The following is a 20214-nucleotide window of genomic DNA, read 5'->3' as shown; positions in this document are numbered from 1 at the left end:
TTGCAATTTTATAAAGGTGAAGTTTTTGTTTATGGGTATTTTCTGTAGTGATTAAAACTACAGAGTAGTTTCAGTTTAAGGGGGGAGGAATGTTATGTTGTGGCAGGGATTTGTCCACCAGGGGGCAACAGTTGTTGGGGAGTTTTCAGTCTGTGGGGCGCATGCCCCGGTTCTCTTAATAAATAAGTAACTGTGAGTTAAACATGGTCTCCGTGGTTCCTTAGTCCTAGGATATTACACCTGCTGATTAGGAGCCTACTCACTGTGACAACTAAGCAGAGCTTTGTGTGTAAATATTTAAGTACATCCGAGAATCTTACTGCAGTACAAGTGAGTTGCTGCAAAGTTTATCCAAGGATCCCAAGTATAAATCGTATTCTTTCTGCACTGGAATCACAGCAACTGAACCTTTTTGATGCTGTGAGGTCATTTTGTTAAAAAACAATCCCCAAGTACGAGCCCAACACAACCGGTAATCTGCATCCGTGACTGGTTCTGTAATGCTAGCCCGGCGTGTTAGCACTCAGAAACCTGTGGTGGAGAAACTATTCACACCCTTTACTTAATTAATTAATTAGCTCTATCATCAGCAAAGTCCTTCAACGAAAATATACATGAATTAAAAGCAAAAGTGCTGAATGCAGAACAAAGTCCCCTGTGACTGTTTTATTGTTGCTTAATTATCGTTAATCATGCATTAATGAAAAATGCTGTTGCTGTTTGAGGAGGAGCTCATTTGGAACTATTTGGTAACCAAGTGCAACTAATGGTTAGTTTCACTGTGGATTAAATGACTATTTAGCTTGTAAATCAAATTCTGAGATTCATGAGTCTCAAGTGTTCCAAACACTTATCAAAAATAATAGCAAATCCACTGTCAGTTGACTAACTGAATAACTGACTTAATTCAAGAACAGTGGCTACTTCATCAGCTACATGTTTGCTAATGAAAATGAGCCAATCACATGGCAGCTCAGTGCATTTGCACATGTAGATATGGTCATGGTGACCTGATGGAGGTCAAACCCAGCATCAGAATGGGGAAGAAAGGGGATTTAAGTGACAATCAAGAGCATCTCTGAAAAGCACCACACCAGCACTCGAAGCTGATGGGGCTGCTGTAGCAGAAGGCCACACGTTTGAAAGCAAAAGGGGTCCAGCCCTGTTTAATAAGTAAGGTGTAACTAATGAAGTGGCCATTGAATGTATATTTTGTGTACATAAATCCCACTTTACAAAGTACCTACTAATAAATATATTAAACTGGATGTACTTTTAGATGTATTCAGAGCTCTTAATACATCTAAAAGGGAGGTATTGTACTTCCAGTTTACTATATTCATTACTAGGTACTTTATAAATTGTGATTTCTGTACAAAATAATAGAATAGAATAACCATTTTATAGTATTTGGCATAATGAATGATACTACATTAAAAGGATCACCAGTCTGATTACATTTAATCTTTTGGGTACATGAATATCTACCAAAATGACTCACAATACAAATACTATTTGTCACATTTGACATTTCATTCAAATCCAAAGCGGCCAGCTTCACGGTGAACACCAGTGTTAGCAGGATTCATCTTTCAAGCACCTGTTTGTCCCCCCAGGGCCCGGACTACTTGTATACAACATAGCCTTTATTTCTCAGAGGTGCTTTTAATATTTGGATAAATTGAAGTGCCTGCTGTGAAGATTATTGTACCACAGTCTTTCAAATTACCATTTATGAGTTTTGAGGGTTATCATAATTCATCACAACGCACCCTCTTACTTCATTCTGCTTAAATAGCCCATGGATAAGATGTAAAATGCTAATGAGTAACTAGTTGTCGTATAACTGTAATGAAGCGCGGTATATACCTCTAAAATGTGGGCTTATAAAGGGAGTCAGTGCACATAGTTACTCTGTAGCACTCTAAGATATATTTTAACATTAAAATGTTTCTTTTATTTATAAGACATGTTGAGAAATACTGTTTTCAAATGCTGTTTCAAAGTGCACAGTTTGAAGCCTGATTGCTGAGGGAACCATGTCTTGGTAATTGTACAGCGTCTACACTGGATCAGTCATCCGTATCCTACGTGACTGGTTGTAGGTATTTTCTCCCCCACTTAAGCAGAAACATCAAATTTATTCTGCTGCTTTGATCTCATTTTAGACAGAGTCCTGAAATAGCAGCAGGCTCAGAGTGGTGTCAGCAGAAGCACAGCCAACAGAGCCTGCCCGTCCTGCGTGGTACTTCTGCTGAATAACAACATGAACACTTAACTGTGAACAGTTGATCACGCAGCCGGCAACAGAACCAACATCCGGTCATGTTTTTAAGATTGGACTGTTCTCAGCACCTGCCCAAGAGACTCACTAGCTGTATGGAGAGGAAATGAAAAGAACCAGGCTTGGACATGTTTGAAGAAGAGAACTTTATTTACAACACACAAGGCACCGGCAGCAAGCCAGCAGCAAAGCTCTCAGTCTATATATGCCATTTATCAAGGGGGTGGGGGTGATAAACGGGAGTTTGCTTTCTTCTTTCACGCTGCACTTTGGCCACAAGCAAACCTAGTGAACTTCGTCTAAGCCCATCAAAGATCTCTCCCCTGAAGTTAATCATCCTTTCTGCCGCCCGGCTAGGACCAACAGGACTGTTTAACAATTTGATTATTATGTCAGGGCAGCAGAGCCCACTGTTGATGGCTCTCTTATGCACACAGGTCCACAACCCTGCTGGGTTCATAGAGGATTTCATTATTGTACTACAGAAAAAGGTTAACTTAGTTTTATGTTCTCATTACTGGGATACTCAGGGAATCAAAGCACCTCTCATTAACTAGTTCAGCGTGTTCCATCAGCTCTGCTCACCTCTACCTGTCTTCTTCACCTCCTCATTGCCCAGCCCTCTAATTTCTGGCCACAGCGGGCCATGAAGCATCACTCTTTTTAACACCATCATATTTAATCTTTTTTTCCCCTAACAATTTTCTTAATGTTATGCATTGTTCTTACTTGAATCTCACTTCCTCTGCTGACCTTCTCCTCCATCCTACTAATCACCTCTCAACACGGCCTACCTGCATCTTGCCACCACCTCATTTTTCTCGCTCTCTCTTTTTGCCTGGCTCTCTGAGTTCTCTCTGGGTGTCTCATTAAAGGCGCTCTATCTAATGAGATTACGCCGTGGGGATTAATGGTGTGGCTAATTGATAGACACACAGCCAGAGAGGATTAAATCCCTTTAAGTCCCCAGTGGGCTTTTTGGCGCTTCAGCTGACTAATTGAAATCACAGGAATGGACACAAATATACTTCCTGACCCCACACACTGCTCTAACAATCCTTCCTCTATGATGCAATAACGTGTATAGTGGGTATGTTTCTTTTCTTTTTTTTTATTAGAAAATGAAGCCATATCCAAACAATAAGGTCAAAGATTAACTGCATAATCCCCCGGGGAGGCTGGTTTCATGACGCTAACACTTAAAAATACATTATTCCACAGTGAAAAATGAAGTAGGTGTAACAAGATACAAACCAGTCGATTCAAATGCAAATCAAGGTGGAAAAGCAGTGAACTTAAAGCTAGAAAAGTCATTTCATATTTTAAATCATAGTAAAAAAAGACAATCCTGATGAAAAACCAATGTGTGCTGCTTTCAGCGCAACATCAACATCAGCGGTCAGTAGGCATGGGTGCACTGGTGGCACTGGTGCATTGCTTTCTGCCACAGTGCTGTTTTTGGTACTGTTATAGGGTCTTATGGCAGAAATCTAAAAATCCAATATTCACAAAGCACTTTAGAAATAAAGTCATACCAATACTGACTTGAAAGGAGAACTATCATGCTCATTTACAGCTGTATGTCTATATTCTTGGAGTCTAATAAAGCAGGTGAGAGTGGTGCAGCCGCTAAAACCATTTTAGCTCTTCTCTAAGGGAATGCACAACTTTCTTCTGATTGGCTGCCACTGAAATTTAAATATCCTGGTAACGACAGATGGCCGCCCCTCTCTGAGCCTGGTTCTGCCAGAGATACTTCCTGGTAAAAGGGAGTTTTTTTTTTTTATTCCCACTGTTGACACCCGTCCTAAATAAGATGCCTTATTTACCTCCAAAAAATGATGGCACGCTTTCAAAACATGTGTTGTTTATTTTCTGAAGCGCACATTCAGTATCTAGATGAATGAATAAAAGAACTGCAGCACACTGATTAATTGAACAACTATCAGCAGGCGTGGCTAATGAACGTTCCAGTGTCCCAAGGCCAGAAGCCAACAAAAGGAACACGTCTGTCACAGACAATACAGACTGAAACGGAAAGAGCATGTCTTCATACACTAGAAAGAAAAAGAAAAAAAGTATAGATCAAAGTATTTTATGGAATAAAAAAAGAACACCAACAAAAAAAAAAGTCTAAGCAGGCATCTTAAAAAAACAATTATATGCTTCAACAGAAGACAAAAAAACCAAAACATAAATACCCACATATTAAAAACGAATGGGCCAAAAAATCCCTTAAGCTCACCGTAGAGCCACAGAGAGAGAGAGAGCAGCAACTTTTATGTCAATACTTCAAAAATATGTATCTTACAGTATTTTTATTTTCTCAGTGTCTTTTTACAGAGTATATTCATATAGCTTCTGCAGACTATTTTCACATTCTCACCACAGAGTAACAAGTGCTTGGAGTAAAACATTTGGAGAAAAAAAAATCATGCACCTTTTAATACATTTGTTGGGCTATAAAAAACGGGAATGTTCAAGGCGACCCCCCTCCCCCAAACAAAACAAACAAACAAACAAAACCCCCCCCAAAACAAACCAACAATCTTCCTCAGACACCTTTGTTCCAAGTCATTTCAAGTTTCTTGTTCTTACACTGATTAATCAGATCATGCCTACGTAAGCTTTACACTGTGGAGAAAGCAACACAAAACCATACAGGGCAGGCAAGTGTCTCAACATATAGGCTCTGAAACTTGTGTGTCCACAGAGGAAAGGCAGGCATTCTCCACTAAATTAGAAACCCCCCCACATGTATAAAAATGGTCTCACACAAAGTCAGCGTCGGGCGCTGCAGTTGTGTTGACAACTTGTGAAAGTTGGACTTCAGCGGAGACCTTTGGAGAAGAGGGTGCTCTTCCCTCTAGCGACTCTTAGTGGGTTCCTTCAGGCCATAATTTGTTGGGTTACGATATCCGATGGTATGCCCTGGCTGTGTCCTTCCCTCCTGGGACTGGCGGCTGGGGTTGTTTCATGTGCACCACTGTGAAAAAGGAGAGGAGATTGACAGGCAGGGCCGGTTTGAGGAGCGCAGGTTTGGGGTGGGGTTTGGGGGGTGGTCGACGGGAAATGGGGGAAGTGTCTCCACTGTACTGCACGAACGGCAACCGATCCTGAGATAGCAGGAGTCTGATACAAAAAACACACCACAAAAGGCACTTTATAAAATGACAGTGCTTCTGTTCTAAGGAAATTCAAGTTGACAGAGTTAAAGAGAGAGTCAGAGAGCATCTTCCCCAAAAACATACTCTTCAGCGTGAAACTAAAGCGAGAGACATTGTTTCTTTTTAACAATGAATCCAAGCACAAATTCACTGCTCCTGTCTCTCATGACCGCCTTGGGACATCCGGATCCAGCGCAGTGAGAGATAAACAAAAGAAAATTAAAATGAAAAACGAAACATCACACTACAAATTTGCCACAACAAAAAAAAAAAAATTAATATATAAAGCCAGAATACAGTTGCGTTGCAGCGGAATTCATGTTTGCGGGCCTGGTTGCTGTGAGCAAACGGATGCAGCCCATGTATGGGTCCATTCCTCACACGCAGCCTGCGTCGTGTAGTTGGCCGCTCCTTGCTGTTTACAGCAACGTCCATCCAGCCGGTCCCGCCTCTCCCATCTGCAACCCCACCCAGCCCCGCGGCGCCGCTCTCAGTCATCGTCCCCTCCTCCGTAGAGGTCAGCTAGCTTCTTAAATCGGGGGCCCCAGTCGTTGAGGTAGTCGTAGTCCTGGTCCCCTGAGCTGGTGGAGTTGAGCGAGCTGACAGAACCAGCGGTGGAACCACTGCCCTCGTAGTCAAACACCAGCAGGGAGTCGTAGGGAGGAGCGGTGGGGTCGTTGTCTGCTGCCCTCAGACCCTGGAGGCACAAAGACAAGAAAGGCTGAACTCCCACTCTGAGCACCTCCTCTTTATCTGCTCAATTAGTAAAACTGGGCTTAGGCCAATAACTGCTGCTCATCAGAAATATAATGGAGGAGCTCGTTTTTCACACAGCAGCAGGTTAAGTGTGCTAGACTGTAAAAGGTGCAATAAAATGAAAAATAAAATCTCATCTGGCTCATTTGCCCATGAACACTTTAACGTTGCATCACAGCCTGAATGCTATACACAGAGAGCAAGCACGTTTAGCGGTGCCCCTGACGATGCCAGTACAATCAAGTACACATGTAAACCAATAATATGTAATGAACTATTGTTGGCCAGTAAAAAGATTATGTTTCAAACTTCAAAAAAAAAAATGTGTAAACCTTTTTGTAACACATCAACGAGGCTTTGTTAATTCCAAAATAAACACAGGCGGCTATGAGAACACGACACCAGAGCTTCAGAAAAAAGGTTTTTAAACTTGGACATACATCATTTATGAAGTCGCCTATGTCTCCAGGGTGGGGCAAACTGGGTCTGACGGGGTACTGCGACTCAGCAATCACAGGCCTCTCATCCACCCTGCGCACCCCTGTCGGCTTGTTGATGATGTGGTCCAGAGACTCCGGCTGCTGCAGCTGGCTCAAGTCGTAGTCCTGCATAAAATCCACGGGGGAAAACGGGTGAGGATTAGAATAATCATCATAATAACCTGCTTTCTAACTGCAAGCTCATGTAATACTGCACATTTTTTTTATTGGGAACAGGCTCATTGTACAACTTGGATTGTAGTTGTTGGGCAGGTCTCTTTGCCAAGACTTTGATGTACACTCATTTTACATCAGTGAGAGCTGATCCGCTGTGAAACTGTGCTACTGGGCTTTCTAATGTTTAAGCTCTTTTCTAAACCTGCAGCTCGGCAGACTCAAGCTGTGCAAATCCAGACTCCAAAGTAATTCTGTACTTTTACTGCATATTGAATGCCATACTGTACTGTTTTAAGAGCCAGTACATGCTTCACACTGATCAGAAATGATGCAGTATGGCGTCAGACGCCCATCAGAGAGTGACTTTTGAATGTGAGCATTTTCCCCGGAGCGGTTTCCGTTTCTTTTTTTGGATCCAGCTGTGAACTTCCATTGTCAACGAGAACAGCAGAACAGCACACACAGATTCTGTCCAAAATCTGCTTAAATGGAACAAGTAGCATTAACGCTAGAAACTATTCATAGACGTAGCCCCCTAGAGCTATTCATGACGATATACTGTATACTGCTTTATGTGCTACTATCACATTTCTCTGTTAAAGCGTGTTCCCCAGTGTGTCGTCCGCTCCCTCATCATGTAGGTAATAATGTAGGTAATATCTGTTCCTTTGGCTTCATGAGAAACACAATAACTCCCTTTGCTGAATTCATGTGCTTAGTAATCTGAGCACACTGTAAACTTGTAGTTTCAGTTTATACTTATTGCTCATTTCATTGATGATGAACTGGAAAACTAAATGACGCACAGCCGATCAATGGCCTGTGATTATTACAAATACGTTTACAGCTCTGACATTTTCTAGTTTTTTGTTAAGAAATAAATAATTCAGAGCTATAAATGTGAATATGACTGGCTGATAGGCTCCCTGTGTTGCCTTCAGAAGTCTCACACAGGTCTGGGACAAGATAGCTGAGCTTAGTAAAAAAGCATGTTAAAAAAGGCATACTTCATGATATATTTATAAATTAATCAAAGGCTTCATTGTCGAAAGATTTTTTTAATTAAAAATGAAAATCTGATCTGAGATAATGGTGTGGAGTAGGTGTTTATGGGCAAAAAGAAAAGAGTGTCAAGAGTGGAAGGACAGACTGAAAGCGTGACTCACATTTGGAAAAGTGTATTTATTCTCCATAAAGTTTATCCTCTTATCCTCTAATTTTACAGTTGTGCTAGCAAATCTTCTGCGGCCTCTGACTTTATTGATTTTTCTTTTAGATCAAAGAATGGCCCACTTGAAGACCTTAAAAAAGCAAAGAAGTCTTGCTTTCAGTTTTTGTCAGGAAATGCTAAAGTTGTGCTAAAAAAAAGCGCATCAACAATATTTTTATTTTTCCTCAGGACATATTAGTCAGTGGCTTTTGCATGTTACAATCTACTGGATGCTGTCAGAGGCTGAATTACTAATAAGGTTACATCATGTGCTAGAGATCTCAATGAACTCGAGCACGGTACAACAAGTCGATTTGTAAAACTTACTCTCAGATATTTCATCATTAACTGTAAATAGTGTTATTGCAAAGTGGAAGTGTTTAGGAACCACAGCAAAGTGACAATGACCACGTGAGTTACAGGGCAAAGTGTCATTAACTTCCTTGTCATCATAGTCAGCTCAAAGATTGTGTGCTAGGAGCTTCATGGCAGTGTTCTGCTCTGTCGAGGGGTGGAGGGGTTGTAGGTGTGGGTGGTTGGGTAGGCGCTCTGTGTGGTTAGGCTTTCCTGTGTGTGCCCTGGCACCCTCACTGTGCCGGCTGGTGTCATTCCTGGGCTTTTGGTCTATTTGCTGTCTCCCAGCTCCCGAAGAGCTGTGGACTCCTCCTCCTGGCTGTCCGTGCTGCCTGAGTGGGACTGGGATGGGCTATCTGGCATCTGCTGGGTCTCAGTGGGGCCTCGGGCTCTGGTGGAGGCATGTTCCTTCTTCCTGCATGTTTCTGGCTCGGCACACTGGTGTCCGCCACAGCTTAGTGCAGAGTTAGTATAGTTTTGTATTTTCTGATGAATTTTTATTTCTATTTAATTTTGACTTTTTGGGTTTTTTTTGGATCACTGTTGTTGCCTGTTGTTGTGTCCGTTTATTTGTCTAACCCTGCTGAAGTATTTGGTTTCTAAGTTACATTCACCTCTCTTTGAAGAGAGGTGAATGTTGGGTGGCGAAATAGAAACATAGAGACCCTAAACTTATGATTGTAAATATTATTACTTATATTTTCATGAAAACCACAACTTAATTATTCTTGCAAATGTTTTACTGGAAAAAATGACAAATGTTTGCAGGGTTTAACCTCAAATATGAATGCTTATCTTTCTTATGCATGAATGCATGATTTCACAGAATATTTTATTGCCCAGTCATGTTGAAATAACACAAATATTCTGAATCTGTGGTAAATATTCAGCTGTGTGTTGTAATTGTGACTGCCTTTCCCTGTTTTCTGACATTTGCTAGACAACGCTATTAATGATTTAATCAATAAGGCAGGACACAGGATGCACACTCAGTTGCTGTGAATCCACTGGACAATTATCTACGGTGTTCTCAAACAGATGCAACTGGACATCACACAGTGTTTGCACTGTGGAGCTGGCAGGTTAAAGACTGTTTAATGTCTGATCTGACTGCAGTGGACATCTGCACCTCTTTAGTGTAATGTCTAAGGGCTTCTGCACATGCATGAACAGGTCTACAGCTTGTTTCACTTGTTACTTGTCAATGCACTGTAGAGACCAAAGAAATTTCCCATGTGGGGAGAAATAAAGTCAGATAATATAACAATAGATTTCAGAGGATTTTAAGTCAGTAAACACCATCACTAAACAAAAAGCTGAAAATTCATGTTTCACAGTACCTGGTCCTCCTCTCCTCCTCCCTCTTCATCATACTTGAGGATGTTGTCCCTGACATCATCCTCAGGGTCAATCAGCAGGGGCTTCGCTTGCCGCTCCTTTTCCCTGCGCTTCATCCACACCACAAACAGCAGAACCATGCCTACAATAAAAAAAGATTATTTTAAAACGAAGAACAGCAACTGTTTGCCAATAATTAATGTTTATTTTTGTTAAAAACCATGCAGCTCTCAAAGATCAGACAGTATTTGTTGTACTCACTGAGTAGTATGATGATGCAGATGAGTATGGCAATGATGGCCCCAGTGCCAAGGCCAGCAGCTGCCACGGCTCCCGTGGCACTACAGTCCCCATTATCATCACACGGACACACTTTGACCCTGATTACAGAGCGGTTGGACAGTGGAGGGTTTCCCGAGTCTGACACAATTATGGGAATCTCGTACACACTTGCTTCCAGGTAGGGAATCCTAAGCCGCAGCTGAGCATAGTCACCTGCAGAGCAAGAGTTAGCATGTCAAATGTCATAACAGTATAATTAAAAATAAACAAGTGTGGATTGTTTGGAAGGGTTCTTAGGAGAACATGGCAGCACAACTTAGGTTTAATAAACTGAATAAACTACAAGACTGGAGATATTTGACCATAATGCACAGTGTTTTAATTAATTATTCGATCTTAAATATGATCAACCTGTCTCTAATAATCGGCTATGTACCACAGGCCTTCAAGCTGGCTGTAGTTAAACCTTTACTCAAAAAGCCATCTCTAGACCCAGCAGTCTTAGCTAATTATAGGCCAATCTCCAACCTTCCTTTCATATCAAAAATCCTTGAAAGAGTAGTTGTCAAACAGCTAACAGATCATCTGCAGAGGAATGGTTTATTTGAAGAGTTTCAGTCAGGTTTCAGAGTTCATCACAGCACAGAAACACCTTTAGTGAAGGTCACAAATGATCTTCTTATGGCCTCTGACAGTGGACTCATCTCTGTGCTTGTCCTGCTAGACCTTAATGCAGCGTTCAATACTGTTGACCATTATATCCTATTAGAGCGATTAGAACATGCTGTAGGTATTACAGGTACTGTGCTGCAGTGGTTTGTATCATATCTATCTAATAGACTCCAATTTGTGCATGTAAATGGAGAGTCCTCTTCACACACTGAGGTTAATTATGGAGTTCCACAGGGTTCGGTGCTAGGACCAATTCTGTTTACACTATACATGCTTCCCCTAGGCAGCATCATTAGAAGACATAGCATACATTTCAGTTTGGATTCGGGAGACAGACACTATCTCTACTTTTAAGATTAGGCTTAAAACTTTCCTTTTTGCTAAAGCATATAGTTAGGGCTGGACCAGGTGACCCTGAATCCTCCCTTAGTTATGCTGCAATAGATGTAGGCTGCCGGGGGATTCCCATGATGCATTGAGTTTTTCCTTTCCAGTCACCTTTCTCACTCACTATGTATTAATAGACCTCTCTGCATTGAATCATATCTGTTATTAACCTCTGTCTCTCTTCCACAGCATGTCTTTTATCCTGTTTTCCTTCTCTCACTTCAACCGGTTGCAGCAGATGGCCCCGCCCCTCCCTGAGCCTGGTTCTGCCGGAGGTTTCTTCCTGTTAAAAGGGAGTTTTTCCTTCCCACTGTCGCCAAAGTGCTTGCTCATAGGGGGTCATATGATTGTTGGGTTTTTCTCTGTATCTATGAAGCGCCTTGAGGCGACCTTTGTTGTGATTTGGCGCTATATACATAAAATTGAATTGAATTGAATTGCAGCACAAACACCTAATACTGTCATACTCAAGCACGGTGGTAGTGGGGTGATGATTTGTGCTTGTTCTGCAGCCTGGGCACCTTGAAGCCACTGAATCAACCATGAATGCCTCTGTATACCAAAGTATTTTAGGCAATGGGCCAAAGTCCACCTTCAACCTGAATCTTAGGAGAGCTAAATAAATTCCCCCAAACCTCAATGAACTGAACCAACGATGTAAAGTAGACTGGACCACAGTTCCTCCTTGATGATTGAGAATAATAAAGTCATACAGAAAACGATTACTTTAAGGTATTTTTGCTAAAGGCGATGCTACAAAGTACTGAAACATCTATGTTTTTTCACAGGAGTGCAACAAATCCTGTGAAAGCTTTCTTTTCCACATGACTGTACATAAAACTGAAATGTACAGCTGTATAACCTACAGCATTTATCACTCAGTCAAGCTAAGACGAGAGCCTCAGCGGGGAAAGAATCCAGGTATGTGATCAGATTTGTCCTCAAGACAACTGCTGTGATACATCCATCTGGGTGGATTAGGTGACAGATTGGATGCTCGGGGGACAGAGAGATGAATGGATCTCATTTGTCACAAACAATAGATCGTACGTCAACAGCGGATGGCACCCGCATCTCTCACTGTGAGCTTCGTGAGACATTTTGTTAAACTTGGACTTCTCTCATAGCTGATAGCGATCCCCCCGATTAATGCTGCCAGTTATTCTGCTGAGAGGTTTATGGTTTCATTCAGAATGATGATGTGTCATTTCCCCACAGCACTTAAAAATGAACCTCACAAGGGTCCAGTTCGCGGGACCGAACTTTATTAAACACAGTGTATAATGACTAATACCGCTCAGCCTGGAAATGGTCCAGTTTCGTCGAACGCTTGCAGGAAAAGAAGGCAGCTCGAAGACAAACGGCCCTATGTTGGGGTCGGCATCAGCATCGGAAGCTGTGATGTTGATCCTAGAGTTGGGGCGTGCTCGTTCGCACACTTGCGCCTCCCGGGGTATCAGCACGGGCGCGTTGTCGTTTACGTCGATCAAGTAGATCTGGAGGGTTCCTGTCCCGCTGGCTTGGGGCGAACCTGAGGGGAGGCAAGAAGAAAGAGAGAAGACAGAGAGATCAAAGGAGGAGATGGTGAGATAACAACATAGTAGTGAGGCAGAGAGGTGAAGATGAAATGATTGGAGAAAGAGAACAAAGCCCCCCCAAAAAAGGCAGTTTGACGTGAAAGCTACAGAAGACGGCAAAACATTCGTTCCATTTTCGCCTCATTTTTCGAGCTGATTCAGGTGTGGAACTGAGAAAATGAGATGTAGCGCCAAAGAAACAACAAAAGCAAAAAAACAAGACATTTTGTTTACAGAGTGGGTGAACGTAGAGGGACAATGCTGTACACATATGTAGTGGAGAACCGAACACCAAACAGCAAATGAAAGGACATATAAATGTTTTAGTCCTTGTATTTCAGAGAAAAGCCGAGGCGAGACTCATATTGGTGGGGAAAGCGCTCACATAAAGATTGCTGTTATCTGCACTCTGGAAAGCCTACTGGGAAACAACTCAAATGCTAACCCCTTCACTGCATCCAGAAGCACAAGCTCATAATAACTTCTTCTGCTTGCCAGACCAGAACAGAACGGAATAAGGTTAGAAGAAATGTTTTTGATGTTTATTGCATTGTTAACAGCAAAAAACCCTAAACCTTCAATGTGGTTTGATTACAGTACTGCTGTCTTCCTGACTTAGAAATATACTTTTTTTTTTTTGCCACCGTTTCACTTGATTTTGTTCAACATGGTGCTGGGAACGAGCACCTCGTTGTTTTTCCAAGTGTACTGCTTGCTGTCAAAAAGTCAGATTGATTTTGAAGTTGTGCTGTGGTCCGTCTCAAGCTAGAGCAACTTCAAAAGAGTGAAAATGTGTGTAATGAGGTTGAACTCTAATGTGCACGGTGTTAACTCTCAGACTGTATGCACGGCAACTGTGGCAACAGATTAAAAACGATGCTTACACAGGGCAGCATTGCATTTGGACACGTGGACATGGTCAAGACGGCCTGCTGAAGCATCAGAATGAGGAGGAAAGGTAATTTAAGCAGGCTGGTCTGAGAGTTTCAGAAAGTGCTGGTCTCCTGGAATTGTACTGCACAACCATTTCTAGGGTTTACAGAGAATGGGCTGAAAAAGCCTAATCACAACACCACGTTGAACCTGGAAGCAGATGGGCTACAGCAGCAGAAGGTCAAATGGCCTCCACAGTCACCAGACCTCAGTCCAACAGATCCTCTATGGAATCTGATGGAACGGGGACTTTACATCATGGATGCTCAATAAATTAAAACAGTTGTGTCGGCAAAAGAACTTCCAACTGGCTACTAGCACGGTGTACCTAATGAAGAGGCCAGTGAATGTAATTTAGTAATGCAATTCTCCATAGCAGTGCAACCCCCAAACTACAGATGAAGGAAGCACATGCGACGCTCTGTTAAACAAACAGTAATTTGTTGTGGCCTTGGTATTCAATCGACAGCTTCCTGCACAGACTTTCAGCGAACTGAACTAAATGACTAAAGCAGTGCTGCATAGAAAGAGTTTACCCCAGCAGTTCATCAGTGCTGTATTTTAACTTTTTTTTCCCACTGTCAGACAGTAACTTGGTGCATCAACTATGTAAAGGTCTGTTGCTCCGGGCCCCAAGGCTTATCGACCGTCTTGTCTGTTATGATTGGCTGGGTGCTTTGTTGCTTCTTACGCTTCGCTTGAGGAGAATAAGTAAAGAGAATTTCAATCAAAGTGGAATATATCCCCTTGTTGACACTGGACTCTAGAATCGGTAGGCAGTCAACACTTTGAGCTTAAGCTGGTGTGCTTCAGGGCAACCAATCCCTCATTTCTCACTAGAGTAAAAACACCTGGGTCCCTCCTACTTACACCCAGGGCAAGCATCTCTATTTGTAGTGGTTCAGTTCTTTGTCTTCATACATTGTTGCAGCAGCAGAAACAGATACACAGAACCCTCCCTGACAGATCCTTTTTTTCTATAAGAGACATGAGCATGAAGGTCACTGCGGCTTTAGATACTTTATACAGTGCAGTGTATGAATCATTCACAATTTATCTGCACTATATACAGCGTCTGGTAGGAAAGTATCACGTATATGGGATATTTAACATTACAGCTTCCTTTTACTGATTTTCCGTGCTGCAAATTCACAACAGTTTGCTTGTTTACATGAAGCTTTCATTTGATGTTTGCTCATTTTTAATCACCCTTCGCCCCATGCCCTATGCACATCTACATGACGGTGCAAAGATCTTGAGCCAAACCTCATTTCTTCATATTTTGCTAGGAAAATTGCACAGTTGTAACAAATCTCAAATTCAGTAATGGCTGTTTGACAGCCTAAAGATTACTGACATCCAATACTGATATTTGCACACAGAGACTTCTCTAAATTCTCAGACTCTTGATGATATTATATGCATGTATTGTAAATGATGAGATATTCAAAGTCTTGGATTTTACACTGTGAAACATTATAGTGAAACTGTTCCACAATTTGCAGATTGGTGAACCTCTGCCCACCTTTACTTCAGAGAAACTGCGTCTCTGAGATGGTTGTTTCACACAGTCATGTTAATGACCTGTTGCCAGTTAAACTGATTAGCTGAAGAACATTACTCCATCTGTTTCTCTTACTACCGTCTACTTATTCAGCCTTTTGATCCTCTGTCGCAAGTTTTTGAATTCAAGGTGAGTTAATATTTTTAATGCAGCAGTAATCTGATATCTTTACTATGAATAATATGGGTTTATAAGATTTGCAAATCCCTGCATTCTGATTTTATTTCAATTTTACAGAGCATCCCAACATGTTCAGAATTCACTGTGTACCGTGCACTAGTCTGTACTCACCATTTGTTTGTTTTTTCCCTATCAAAGTTTAATTTAGATTGCTTTTTCTTAACCCTATCCACGGTGTAATAGCAGAGGGCGTCCTGAGGCAAATCTGTGATATTGGGCTATGCAAATAAAATCGACTTGACTTGATTTGAGAGCTGCTTTATGCAAGCCACTGCTAAGACTCTGCAATCACCCTAAACTGTTTTGTCAATAGAAACACCTTCCCGGAAGCCAAAGTATAATATGATACAGATGCACCTTAAAGTCTAATGCTAATAATCCCAGTCATAATATCTGATCCCTGCCAAAGAAGGAAGAACTCTGTGTGAGAAAACATTACTTGGTTATGCTGTGACCTGTTCGGGTTGATGATGCGTGATAATAAAACCTTTTTGATATTGTGATCACTGGAAACAAGCAAGACTAAAAATCACAGTATGAAATGGCCAAAGCTCTAACAGTTCATCCTGATAATATTGACATTTCATTCCAGTCCTTTTAAAATTCTCTGAAATATTCCAGTTAAAACTTCAAATCTAAGCCTATAATTCAGGAACTCTCTGGGCAAATTTTATGGGAATTCATCCAACAGCTACCGAAATATGTGAATGTGATAAGATTGCAAAAGATGGTTAAAACATGCCACTGCAACATACTGTTACATACATGCTACTGTTTAGCAAATCATCACAACTCATACAGTCAGCCTGACTTACCAGACTTACCATTGTCGAATGCCAGGAATGTTGCCTCGTACACATTGTTCTTGACATATATGGACTCCCGGTCGAGCAGCGCCATGGTGGTGATCTGACCGTTGGTCCTGTTGATCTTCAGCCAGTTCGCTGGATCTGATAACTTAGAGTACCTGCATGCACAGAGATGAAAAAATAAAGACATGTCATTAAATCCAAAGATAAATACGCACATACAAGAGCCACATAATGACTTTTATACCAACTGTTACTTGAATGCCAGTGGCTCTGAATCTTTTATTTTGTTGATCCAAAGTACCCATTATCAGGTTGAATGTTCATTACCCGAGTAAGCAAAACCAGCCAAGGACCTTTAAAATATTACAGTGACATGGAGAGTGGAACATATGTTCACCGAGCTAATCATAGCTGCAGCTCATTAGCATGAAGACCGATGAAAACCCAAACCCATATGCGGAACAGCCAAGCAGCACTCTTAACAACTTCACAGCTCTTAGTACCCACACAAACGCCACGGCAGCTCTCATCGGAGTCACGAAGCGTCCACAAAACTGAAAGTGACAGCTGCACAGCGCAGGAAGTGCCTCAGGTCTAATGAGAAATGGTTAACTCCGGACAAGAAGAACTCTCGCTAGTTGGTACTGTGAATACGTGTGTGTGTGCGCGCGCACGTGTGTGTATGCGCGTCAGCATAATGACAGGAATTTGGTGTGAGAGACACAGGAAGAAAAAAAGAGGCGGTGAGAGAGATCAGAGGCTTTTTTTTTCAGAATAAGCTTAGTTGGTGAAAGGGGGCTTAATTAAAAGAAGTCTGTTGAGAGCTGACACTAGTTAGCCAGAGGCTCACAGGCATCCACAAAACTAACTCCACCAACAGCTAAAGATGCACACAGTTCTGGGCTGGCACACATATGAAACAGATAAATTAGATAAGCAGGAGGACAGGCAGGTGCGCTCATTATCATTATGCTTTTTAACAGCTTTTTTATTTTTTCCTGGAGAAAAGCAAACAAGCAAATGAAAATAAACATAATTTCTAGTCAAAGAAATAGTCATGCTGTGTTAGCCAAGGTGTGATGTTGCCCCGTAGGTTACATTATGGTATTTGCGCAGGATGCCTGGCACTCTCATTTCCTTCCTGTGCCAACAAGATGTCACCTCCAGCTGGCAGAGCGAAATATCTTACTATACTTCATTGGATTTTTTTCTTCTGACAAGAATCATGCCCTAAGCTTTAACCCTGATGTATTAACATAGCTTTACTTAATACCAATTAAACAAAAAGGCCGTTAAGATTGTTTCTTTTCCCCAATTTTATAAGGATCACATCACACTTCTGCTGCAGCAGAAAGAGTCGTATTACCTCTGTTTGTTATGTGAAAGACATCTGCAGATGACAACTGATTTTTATACCATCCATATCTGTGACTGGCATTGACAGTAGTCTTTTTGCAGCTCTACATCTTCCAAATCCCAAACATGGCTATCAGGATTGCTGTCATGGAACAGCTTGCTCAGAAAATCTCTCACACGGCACTTGCATTTAAGAGGCACGGAGGATCTAGTCTCAGACGTCATGCACGTTGTTGCAGAATGAAAATGTTAGGATCTAACTTTCTAGACAGCATAAGATGAATTGATGAAATACACCTTTAAACCTGGAACCAAGCTTTAAACTAAGACATTTATAAGTGAAGATTTAAGGACATATTCTCAGCTGTGAGGGCTAATATCTAAAAATCAAAAATAAATACCAGAACACACTCCCATTAATTTAGCGTTTAGCTACCAGTTGAAGCACATCAAAGAACATCATCTGGCAAGCAGACATGGCCTCACATCATCTTCATTTTTCTTTCCTCCCGTGAGGAGAAAAAAAGGCATAACATTCAGAAACATTTAAAAAAAAACACACACAATCTGGCTCTTCTCCCAACCACTGCTCACACAGAGGCCTTTCAGTCATACTCGGCGGTTCCTCCTGTGTACTTTTGCGTGTGGCTGTGTGTCTGCTCTTGTGCATTTCTCTTTCTTTTTTGTGCATATTGTGCAGGGGGTTCAAGTGAGGTCACCCAAAAGGAATAAAACAGCAGCGGCGGCAGCAGCATCAGCATCAGCAGTGCAGACGGGGCTGTCGTGAGCTGAGTGTCTGCTGGCACGCGGCTTTGGAGAAGACAGCAGCTCTGAGCTCCCATCAATAACTTACACGCAGACTGACGGGGAAGAAAGCGACAGGGTCGGTCGGAGCGGGAAGGAGGGATGGATGAGAGAAAAAAAGGAGCAAAAGAAGAGTTACTTCTCTCAAAGGGCAGAACAGCTCAGCCCACTTGGTTTGCATGACATGTCTTTTTAGGAGAGGAAACCTGAGATGTGGCTATTGCTCACTTTTCTGTGCAGTATATATAAATATATATATATATATGTGTGTGTGTGTGTGTACATCTCCCACAACCTCCCTCGCTATCAATTCAATACCATTTCCACTGGGTTTCTCAGTGGAAGTGGCCGTCTTACTGACATTAAGAAAAATCAATCTCTCTCGTTGGAGCTGGCGATGGAGTGGAACAGTGCTGCCAGACCTTAGTGAGTATGTGGGAGTTTCTGTCACATAGGGTCAATGCCTGGATGGCATGATGCCCGCAGTGTGTCATCCCAGTTAGGAAGGATGGAGGGAGGGATCAATGAGGAGGAAGATAGGGATCTAAGCAGGGCAGACAAACAGTGTCCAACTCATTACAGGATGACCTCTTCACACCAGTCGCCTGGCAACAGGGAGGTAACTGGGATGTGGGTGGGGGGGTCAGTTGAGAATGTCACCGAAGAGGCATAAACTGTGAAGAAAGCGATTGGCTCTGATTAAAGAGTGGTGACAGTCAGAGAAGACACCTACACAGTGTAGGCAAAATATTGGAGATTTGCATGAATATCAAGTACTCCCTCAGTCTATTGTACAAGACTTGGACACAACTCCATATATTCTGAATCTGCTTATATCCCTAGCTTTGAATGTACTATATAGAAAAGTTGACTTTTCAGTTTGTTTTTGCAACTTTATAGTGGTTAGGTCTGCAAATGCATTTTATTGGGTTTTAGATGCAGAAGCACAGATTTATAAACTGACAAGACAATGTCCATCCGTCCACAGCCAAATAAGATGCACAAGCGAAAATAGCTCAGTGGAAAGAGCGTCAGCCTAGAAGTCCCTGTTTTTGATCCTGGATTTCAGCTGTATGTTGACTTTTTTGGGGGCACAATCCTGAGGTGCTTCCTGATGCATCCATTGCAGTGTATTTGTGCATGTGTGTGTGTTCAGATGTAGGTAAAAGCATTGTGTGTGCAACTGGGTGAATTAGACAGTAAAAAACTCCGAGTTCCCAACGTGAGTAGAAATGGTGTACAAAAACACCAGTCCATTTTGTACCACTTTGTAGTTCTTACATTCTGCATGGAGTTTAATGAAATTCTTAAACAAATAATTTTTCGGTGTTTTTTCATACATAGGTTGATGTGGTAACGGGCTAAAAACCGGGGGAATAAATAGCATCAAAAGCAAAAGAAATAAACAAGTATTAAATGTTGGCATCAGTGCAGAATTTGACATAATTTAAGCTTTTTAAGCTAAAGCGATGTTCTTTAAAGTGCGATACCTGACAGTCTGGTGAATAAAGTGGTCCGGGTCTTGAGCCGCAAACACGGTAAGAGTGGTCCCCGCTGGCACACCTTCTTCAAAGCGAATCATTTTTGGGTTGACGGGGAAGACAGGCGGCTCATTCACATCCTGCACAGAGATGGTTACACCTGCTGTGGACTGAAGCGAGGACTGGATGCCACTGGCCAAGTGGGCCTGGTTGGACACGACCACAGTTAGCATGAAGGCACGATTCATCTCAAAGTCCACGGGCTACAGAAAAAAACAGAGACGGGAGAGAGACGGTTAATGATGAGCGATTGGGGGGAAATGAGCGTGGGTGATTGCAAAATTAGTTCTAATTTTTAACCAATTTAAGAAATGACATATAATTACGCGAAAAACAATGCG

The 20214-nt window shown here is 42.0% G+C and overlaps 1 protein-coding gene across 2 annotated transcripts in view; it reads right to left on the bottom strand.

Annotated features, from left to right (window-relative positions):
• Positions 1-2424: 2424 nt before the first annotated feature.
• cdh4 (cadherin 4, type 1, R-cadherin (retinal)) overlaps positions 2425-20214 on the bottom strand; it is a 217740-nt gene continuing 199950 nt past the window's right edge. Inside the window, exons 11-17 of one of the 2 annotated variants that reach the window (XM_035905221.2) lie at positions 19823-20076; positions 16176-16327; positions 12401-12637; positions 10027-10260; positions 9768-9907; positions 6648-6812; positions 2425-6148 (exon numbers count right to left, since the gene is read on the bottom strand). In XM_035905221.2, coding sequence (XP_035761114.1) covers positions 5942-6148; positions 6648-6812; positions 9768-9907; positions 10027-10260; positions 12401-12637; positions 16176-16327; positions 19823-20076 — 1389 coding nt within the window. In that variant the 3' untranslated portion in view covers positions 2425-5941. The remainder of the gene's footprint in view (positions 6149-6647; positions 6813-9767; positions 9908-10026; positions 10261-12400; positions 12638-16175; positions 16328-19822; positions 20077-20214) is intronic. The other variant, XM_006784666.3, reaches the window with a different exon arrangement.

Source organism: Neolamprologus brichardi, chromosome 5 (assembly GCF_056152115.1).
Source record: "Neolamprologus brichardi isolate AB-2024 chromosome 5, ASM5615211v1, whole genome shotgun sequence".
Classification (NCBI taxonomy): Eukaryota; Metazoa; Chordata; class Actinopteri; order Cichliformes; family Cichlidae; genus Neolamprologus; species Neolamprologus brichardi.
The sequence above is the reverse complement of the archived record's forward strand: the minus strand, read 5'-3'. Positions and strand labels throughout refer to the sequence as shown.